Genomic DNA, 10000 nt, shown 5'->3' on the forward strand with positions numbered 1-10000 from the left:
CACCATGTATTTTCGATACCCTGTGTGTGCGCACCGGTGAATTCCGGCGCATTGAAGCCATTCCATCGCAACCCTTTTTTGAACATCGCCACTCGTACCCGTCTCGCGATGAAGCACGTCGCGTCCAGCTAAGTTCATTGCTGCGCCCAGCTCGAGGACATTTTACCCACGTCACAAGCGGGTTGTGATCCTTACACCACTGTATGCACCGGTCGTGATCCGATAATATTCGAGAAAGTCGAATAAAATTCAGTCTCCCCATCTCCGAGTTGTTGTTGTTGTTCTTCCTTCTATCTTCTTCTTTCGTTGATGTTATTAGAAAGAGGTATGAATAAATTTTGTTTTCTATGTGGTATTTGGCCAATCGTATAGAAGAAGAAATCCATTCTTTAGTGCAAAGGGGACCTTTGGTGCATTATATCAATGCACATATTGTTATGAAAATTTTTTTACTGAAAGGTTAAAAAAAAATGTAGCTTTTGGAGAGGAACTCCTACCTGGTTTGCGTAGCATAGTGGTAAGGCTATGGTTTCATAATTGTGTGATAATAACGCGTTGTCTGAGGAGCGATGGTTCAAGGCTCAGCAGAACTGCCAAGAAGGTAAAAAGGAAAGGAAAGAAAAAAAAAAAAAAACCGAGGAGAACTTAGGAACGAAGGGGAGAAGGGAGAAGAACGTGAGAAAGGAATGGAGACGAAAACGCCGCTTTCAATCAATTTCTCTTTTATTGAAGCAGTAAGTACTTATTAGTAATGTATATATGCTAAACCCATGGGAATAAGTCATTGTCTTAAAAACAATGAGGTGCATACATAATTAATGAAATTGAATGCATAATTAATGTATGGGGTTATATGGTACTCTTTCCGTTACTTTTAATTTATAAAGCTTTAAACAACCAAGGCCCACTATACATAAAAGAATATCTGCAGCCACACAGTGTCAAGGGTCATCAGCTACGTTCCTGCGATCAGGGTCTCCGTAAGGTCCCAAGAACTAACTTTAAGACCTTTGGTGATCGTGCTTTTGCCCGTTCTGGACCTTTTTTGTGGAACGAACTGCCGCTTGAAATTCGAAACAGTCCAAGTGTAACGATTTTTAAGTCAAAGCTTAAGACACATCTATTCAAGCTGGCTTACAGTTTGTTTTGATATTTTGTCGTTTATCATTTTAATATTTGTAGTTAATAATGTTGTAAAGCGCTTTAGAATATTTTATAATTTTAGCGCTCTAGAAATGTAAATTATTATTATTATAACCCATTATGTTGTATAATGCTTAATGTCATGATTAAGTATTGTTACTGCTTGACATCATAGCTATTAACATTAGAAACAATGGTTTTGATTTGTGTTATTGTAGCCTATAAAAATAATTTTTTTCTCACTCAGACATTCTTTTCAGAACTGCTCTAGCTTGCATGAAGTTTTGGAAAGGAAACAGGCCTTTCATTGATACCTTGACAATTTTCAAGTGGTCAAACGTAAGCTTTGTTGCAGATCACAATACAATATATAGTTATTTTGAATCATGAATCTGTTGATAGCTCATTGTTGGGAAATGACTGATCTTTAATTTAGTAATCAGTAAGTGTTATGTGGCTGTAAGGTGGTCTTGACTGACATCACTGCATGTGATTAGTGCACTTGGTCATATATTTTTCATGAATCATATATGTTCTTTTACTGAGTTGCAGATGAATGTAAAGGTCTTACCTACCAACAGAAGAATAAGAAAGCATCTGAAAAGTGGTGAGAAAGAAGTGACATGGAGAAAAAAAAGTTTGTGGATTCTGCAAAAGTTTATAAAGAATTAAATGTCAAAGTATCAGAACTCACGGAGGAGCAGAAAAGAAAACTAATTGATAGACACAGAAAGAAACTTTTGGAAGAGGTACTATTAATACAGCTGTGTATGTTCACCCTGATAGAGTTAAGTTGCCTATCTTCAAAAAACATTAATAATACTAACAGTAATTATGAATGATTCATATTGAGCATTTCCTTAGGGGATTTAAAAGAAGTGTTTTCGGGTTAGACCTATATCTTAATAATTAAGACTGAAGATAATATAACCTTTTTAATTGCCTTATTTTATTGCATGTATAAATCCTGGTTCTTGAAGATTTGGGTTGTCAGACATCCACATTATATCTGGATATCAGTGGTGAAGTGTACAACCTTGCATCTAGGGCTGGAACAGCATTTCTTGCAACTAATCAAGGGATGAGCATAAAATTTCGAGAATATTTTGGTAAGAAGACAATATTTGCTTTCAAACAGTGAAATTTTATGTGACAAGTACACCATAATTATTCACTTTGAGCGAGGTTAAGAATATGGAATCGAGTGTACTGTTTTGCATTTTAAACCAAAGATGGCATCTGCAGCCAATATCCTATTTGTGGATTGTGGCCATATAATAGATGACAGGTTCTTAATCAACCCTTTTCCTCCCCAGTCTTGCCTCTCTCTTGTTTTATGGTGTACATTGTGTATATTTTCTAGTGTTTGATTGCCCTCGCCTTCATTAAGATTTTAATAAAGCAATTACCCTATATGAGTTACCCTTACAAACAGAGCACTGCAGATATTTCATTCACTGATTAAGGTTTGCCATTTTATGGGAGAACTGGAACATAAAACATCCTTTTTGTGGGTGTTGGTGGACCTCATGAAGTGCCCATTAATGGAAGCTAAGAACTATGAAAAATGAACGGCACAATTTGGCACTTTGTTTCAAGGAAGGGAGCATGTCTTCAAGAGCTGCATCAAAGAGGATGTTAATAAGTAAGATCAAGATGCAGACACTGCTGTGATCTTAGCAAACAGGATAATGTCTTGATTGAGTCACCTATATAACAATCTTGCCATCTACCTTAGAGTCTGAGACAAGGAATTTCAGTGAGGGGTTGCATCTCATGGGACTACAGTACAAAATCCTATTTGATAGGGACTGGTTTTGGTACCAAGAATAATTTATTTTCAAGTACTCCAGAGTTTTTAAACATTAATGTTGTAGGTGTTGTGACTTTTTCAAAATTAAGGTACATGTATGTAAGTTGAACCACAAAGAAGTGTATGGGCCATTTAATAGAATCCTCATGTGAAACTTACATGTAGCTGCCATTCATATCTTGTTTACATATTAAGTCTTTTGTTTACTTTCTGTTTTATGGGTGCAAATCATCAGCAATTTACTATTGCTCATGTGCAAGACCTTTTCAACAAGAAATACAGTAAGTATTTAAAAACTGCAGAAGTTATCATTAAACAACTGCGTTTTGTATGTAACTAGTGGTTTGAGTTACAAATGGAATGTACTAAAGGAATGTAAATTTTAGTTTAATGCATGTATGAGTTATTTCAGAAATAGAATTTTTCTGGTTTAGTTAAGAAACAATTAATTACAGTGATGTTTTAAATAATGATCAAGTACTGGGAAAGAACATTATCTGCACTGCCCATGGCCCTCTTTACTTTCAGTGTTGTGCAAATTTGGATTCTGGGGAGCCATTTTGTTTACCAGGGGCCATTTGCTCTGTTATTTTAGTTACACTTAGTCAACAAGGATTGTGTACTGTGTAAAAAGGGCTCAATTAAGGACCAAAACAGCTACAGTAATTACTTCCTTGAAGACATAGCTTTTGCTAGAATGTTATGAATAATTTGTTGTTTTTCTACTGACGCCAACTCAAAACCAAAATTCAATACTAATTTTTTACTTAGATATGCAAACATTTATAAGTAGCGAGCAGAATTGTCATGAGTGAAAGTTGTCTAAAGTTCCATCATCTGCCTTAGTTGAGCTCTGAAGGAAGTCTTAGGGTAATAATTTACCGTAAGTAAATTTAAGGTATTTTTTGCAGTCACAAATTTGATTAATTAAAATTAATTAAATTAATTTGCTGAACATTTCACTGATAAATTAACTTTAAAAACCCTCCATCTGGTTCGAAATCAGGCCAGATTGCTGTATCAAAGTTAGGTCAATTTAATTCCATAGAGGTATAACCAAAATGCGACTGTTCATTCAGATCATGCCGCATTAGACCAATCAATGGAAATGAAATCATCGATCAATTTAGCTACATTACAATAAAATGTTAAATAGTATAATCTAAGTGAAGAGAATGACCCAATATTGATTCTAGAACCTAAGTGATAATAATTAGCCTAAGAGAATACACTCTTGATTGAAATGCCAAGACCAACAGTATTATGCTGGAGCCAGAAAGTATTTTTGTTAATGAAAGTCATGTAACCCTTTAAGCATACTTTTGAATGTTAACTCTATAGTTCATTTTCGAGGAATTGCTTTTTCCTTTGCTGTTATTTGCTTTTCCTTTAAATGCCTTAAAGGTTACATTGATTTTAATGTTTTGTCATGTGTAAATTTTAAGACGTCTAAATATAACATCAGAAATAGTGAGGTTACACTGGGGAAAGGCCTTTTTGGAACTGATGTTTTTAAGTTTTCTTTTTTTAATCATATTGTAGACCTGTGGAATTCTCTTCCACTACACATTAGAATGATTGAATCTTTCTCATCATTTAAGAACAGTATTAATGAATTTTATCAAAACAAATTTACTGGAAATAAGGATAGATTTTTATAATTAATTAATAATTATTGTCATGTTAATTATGCTATTTGAGCTACTATATTGTACGTAAAAATTTTTTTCCCTTCATTGAGGCAGTTTATTCTTATGAGGAATCTTTGAATTCTGTATAAACTGACCTAATTATTTAGATCTTGTAAATTTTTTATTTTTTTTAATAATCATTAATTTATCTTTAATTTGTATATTATGTTAAGACCTGTATAATTGAAATTGAGTATATTAAAAAATTAAATTAAATTGTTACTGCGGACGTGTCACGTATAGGATTAAAACAACACATCATTTATCTTTAATGCTCTCCACTGAACAAGTTTCATCTCAGTATATTAAGTGTACTTCACCAGGACCCAACTTATATGGTTTCTATTCTTATGAAATGTACCCATAGTAAAGTCGCTTTGAATTTGGTGATTCGTTGCAAATTATTTCACAACTATAAAATATTGTCGGTTAATTAATACAAATCACCTTTGAGGGAAAATTTCCTTGGTTTCTTCTTATTATTTCTTTACTGATAGTTAATATCTGCCTTTTTTAAAAAAAGTTGAATTGTACTGTATGGAATTAATTATATTCAATGTGCGAGCAGTCGTGCATTCGGAGAAAAGAGAAAGGCAAATCACTGATGGACACTAATAGCTTTGACCTTAGTTTGAGCTGAACAATCAACTCTGATTTTACAGTTACGAAGCTAACTACACTTGCTAGGGAGATTATTTATAGTAGCATTAAATATTTTTTTCTTTTTTGGATAGATTGTAAAGATTGTGTGATAACTGTCAATCATACAGTTGTTCATGACTTTTTTGATGAGGTATTTTACGTTGCACCGATTTTGAGCTTGTCGCTTGTTTTCAAAGATGGAACACTTGGCAGGTCTGAATGGGACCTCCTTTTAAAATTCAGCTGTGAAATTTTGGATGCCACGCTCAGAAATCGTATGGCAACAGCCATCATCCAACGTGTATAGTTAATAACTGCAATGTATTATGTCATAAATACGCCAGTCTGATACTGAGTCGTCGTTGCAAACACAGGACATAACTTTAGATATAGGGTGGGTGAAGAGCCAAGAAAATGACTAATAAAACAGGGTTGAGTGGGCCACCGGCTACTCCCAAATTTCATATATTTAGAAAATATAAACAGAAAAATGAGGTTGATTTCGCGAGGTTCCAGTGATTACCTTTACACCCCACACTAACAGGCCGGTTAATGACCCCAATTTTCCGAAAATTAGAAAATAGCTGAAAACGGGGTCGTTCTCGCGAAGTTTCCAGTGATTACCTATACCCCCCACCAAAACACCGGTGAATGACCCCAATTTTCAGACATCTAGAAAATAACGAAAAACAGGGTGGAGTTCAGAAGTTTCCAGTCATTATCCATACACTCCGCACTAACACACCGGTTAAGGACCCCAACTTCAGATATCTAGATACTAGGAACAAAAAATGGGGTCGATTTTGGGAGTTGCCAGTGATTACCCATACACCCCCCACCAACACTCTGGCTTAGTGACCCAATTTTCAGATATGTAGAAAATAGCAACAAAAAATGGGGTCGATTTTGGGAGTTGCCAGTGATTACCCATACACCCCGCACCAACACTCTGGCTTAGTGACCCAATTTTCAGATATATAGAAAATAGCAACAAAAAACGGGGTCGATTTCGCGAGTTTCCTGAGTGATAAGCTATACACTCCGATTTAATGCTCCGGACCGAATTTTCAGATATTTCAGTTGAAAATAACAACATAAAACAGGGTCGATTTCGGGAGTTTCCAGTGATTACTCATACACCTCGCACTAAAACACCGGTTAATGACCTCCATTTTCAGATATCAAGAAAATAGCAACAAAAAACGGGGTTGATTTCAGGAGTTTCCAGTCATTATCCATACACTCCGCACTAACACACCGGTTAAGTACCCCAACTTCAGATATCTAGAAACTAACAACAAAAAACGGGGTCGATTTCGGGAGTTGCCAGTGATTACCCATACACCCCGCACTAACAAACTGGTTTGGTGACCCCAATTTTCAGATATCTAGAAAATAGCGACAAAAAACGGGGTCGATTTTGCGAGTTTCCTGTGTGATAACCTATACACTCTGCTTTAATGCTCCAGGCCCAATTTTCAGATATTTCGGTAGAAAATAACAACAGAAAACAGGGTCGATTCGGGAGTTTCCGATGATTACCCATACACCTCGCACTAAAACACCGGTTAATGACCTCAAGTTTCAGATATCTAGAAAATAACAACAAAAAACGGGGTCGATTTCGGGAGTTGCTAGTGATTACACATACACCCTGCACTAATACACTGGTTAATGACCCCAATTTTCAGATATTTACAAAATAACAACATAAAACGGGGTCGATTTTGCGGCACCTCGCCCTATCACACTGGGTAATGAGTTTGCAATGCTTAATTTTCACGTGGAGACTTCTGTTACTTTCAGTTTGTATAGATTTGAAATAACAACAGAGAACGGGGTTTATCTCTCGCGTTTCTGGTCACTAGCGATACACCCCACATAATTGACATTGCTTGATAACCCCGAATTTTCAGATATGACAAAATTATGACTTTGCTAGTTTTCAGCGCTTATCTCAACAGAGAGTCTGAATGGGGGGGAGGAGGGTCCACTTGTCGGTTAATATTCAGTCACTTAGTCGGTAGTATTTTTCACCCTTTGTCGCTAGTCGGTTAAGCAGCACGATGGGTTGACAGGTCCAGTTTGTAACTTCTTGGATAATGTGGAATAAAATGTGCAAAAAGGGCCTGTTTTAAGTACTCCATTTTCAAATAATTGGAAAATGATTGAAAGTGATAACCTGTATACCCTGCGTTAGGAGATTGTTTAACACCGATTTTTAAATCTTTGGAAAACTATCGTCTGGGACTCGATTTTGTTTGTTCAACTACAGAAACTGGGTCATTAGGCCACTTGGGTAGAAAGGGACTACCCGCAGGTCAAAAAGAACGTTGTCCTAGCTTCTTGAACCATTTTAGACAGAAGGGTCACTTATCGGTATCTACCGTATTTATTCGCCCATAAGCCGATCTCGGCTATAAGCCGAGACCCTAAACTTCTTCATGTCAGCAGCTTTGCATTGAAATAAAAAATAAACAAAAAACATTCGGCTATAAGCCGAGACCTAATAATTGCAAAGTACTCCACGCGTGTCGTTAACTGAGATGAATTAACATAAATCGAAAACAAAAGGAGCTTCCCCCTCGGGAAACATGTAACCAAAAAGTAGGTTATTTACTCAGTTGTTATTGGTCGTTTAATTGAAAGTAACAACAAATCACAGATAAGTTGAATTTAATGTGTAAATAAATAGAACCATGCGTGACATAACAAAACATTCACCTGAGTTCAGAATCCTGTCTCAAACAATCGCTCTCTTTCAAAGTTATCGTAATCGATCATCATGCCGAAAGTTCGTCGTTCTTCATACAACTTAGCGTTCAAACTAAAAGTCGTTGCTGAAGCAGAGGCCGTCGAGAACAACTCCGACATCGCTAGAGATTACGGAATCAGTGAATCGATGGTGCGTCGCTGGCGAAAAGATTAAGCGAACCTGTTTTATGGTGAGCTTAAAATGTCAGCAAAGCGAAAGACGATGGGCTGCCTTTCGCCAAAGTATCCTGAATTGGATCAAACACTACTGGACTGGTTTTCAGAGCAGGGGAGTCAAAGTAGGTCTTTCGCTTCTTTAAAACAATGAAAAGCTTCGATCAACTGATATCTGTCAGATCGTGTTGCAATGTTTGCACAAACCGTGGGAATGACCGCTTCTGATTGGCCAGTTTTTCATGTCGTCAAAACAAGTCAAACAATTGATCTCTGTTATCTTATACAGGAATTGCTGTAAGCGGATTAATTCTACGGCTAAAGGCAAAGGAGTTGAGCAGTGATCCAGACTTCAAAGCCTCACTGGGTTGCTACCAGAGATGGAAAAAGCGCCATTCCATCAGCCTTCGCACTAGGACAACCCTGGCCCAGCGACTCCCACAAGATCTGGAAGAAAAGATCATCCAGTTCCATCAGTTCGTGATCGCACTTTGGCAGCGGTATGGCCATTCGCTCTCCAGGCTGTTCAATATGGATGAAACTCCTATGCGATTCGAGCTTCCGTCGAGCAGAACCAACAATGATTTACATGTACCTACCTTTCGTGATCTCGGAAATTTGTGTTTGTTGGTAATCGCTCGGCTTACAGTCGAATAAACATTGAATTTCGAATCTTGTTAAGCACCCTTAAATATTTTTTGGTGAAAATACACGGCTATAAGCCGAACCCCCTTCCTTGGCGAGAATTTACCTGTTCTCAGTTTGATTTGTTGGAAAAATCGCTCGGCTTATAGGCGAACAAATACGGTAATCTACTTGGGCTATCCAGGCACGTTCTCAGTGTTGATTCTGTAGAGTCCAGGCAGATAGTTTGATGTTTGGAATTACAGCTTTATTGTAATTACAGCTAGTAATACGCTACGGCTGTGAATTTATAAATTAGTATCAAACCGCAAATGGACAAAAGAATGTTACATGCATATTCGCAAATGTATATGCACTACTGATAGTAACTGTTTTTCTTGAATGTATAACATTTTTTGAATTACATTGATTTATTGAAATAGTACAAGGCTGTGATGTACTTTGCAAAATTATCCTCACTAAAAAGTAACTGAAAAATATGCAGGGCTTACTGTAGTTTGCGAAACGAAATGGAATAACTGTAGTTTGCGAAATGAAAAATCTGTAGTATGCGAAATGGAAAGTCTGTAGTTTGTGAAATGGAAAATCTGTAGTTTGCGAAATGAAATTCCTCGCCTAGGCTGCGAAAAAGAAAAACAAAAAAGGGACGCTCGACTAAATACCCTCGACTTCGACATAAGACCCTCGACCCATGATGGCTCAACCAAAAGTTAGACTCCCCTGACCTGTTAGAAAATGTAACGCAAGGGTCTCCTACCTAGCAAATGTATGCAAAGGTGATCGCCAGGATAGTCTTCCGCCAGAATTTAATTTTGACAGGGAAATTTCATTTCGCAAACTACAGATTTTCCATTTCGCAAACTACAGATTTTACATTTCGCAAACTACAGACTTTTCATTTCGCAAACTACAGATTTTTCATTTCGCAAACTATAGATTTTCCTTTTCGTTTCGTTTCGTTTCGCAAACCAAAGTAAGCCATCTCAAACTTCAAGTTTTGGGGATTTTTTCGCGTTTTGTTCGCACTTTCATCATTAAAATATCCTCAACCGAAGAGCCATTAAACACCATGAATATCCACATAGTTAGAAATGTTGGTGAACTTGTCATACTCCTTCATTCATCTTCAAAAAATATT

General features: G+C 36.7%; 1 protein-coding gene across 2 annotated transcripts in view; it reads left to right on the forward strand.

Annotated features, from left to right (window-relative positions):
• The window catches only part of LOC148726006 (uncharacterized), an 8679-nt gene extending 5524 nt beyond the window's left edge, over nt 1-3155 (forward strand). The window contains exons 3-4 of one of the 2 annotated variants that reach the window (XR_015989367.1): nt 1696-1892; nt 2124-2260. Coding sequence is in view for 1 of the 2 variants with exons in the window: in XM_088726985.1 (XP_088583111.1) it covers nt 1696-1750; nt 2124-2284 (216 nt within the window). In the remaining variant the exon portion in view is untranslated. Of the gene's footprint in view, nt 1-1695; nt 1893-2123 lie in introns of both variants that reach the window. The other variant, XM_088726985.1, reaches the window with a different exon arrangement.
• The last annotated feature ends 6845 nt before the right edge of the window (nt 3156-10000 follow it).

Source organism: Stylophora pistillata, chromosome 7, assembly GCF_964205215.1.
Source record: "Stylophora pistillata chromosome 7, jaStyPist1.2, whole genome shotgun sequence".
Classification (NCBI taxonomy): Eukaryota; Metazoa; Cnidaria; class Anthozoa; order Scleractinia; family Pocilloporidae; genus Stylophora; species Stylophora pistillata.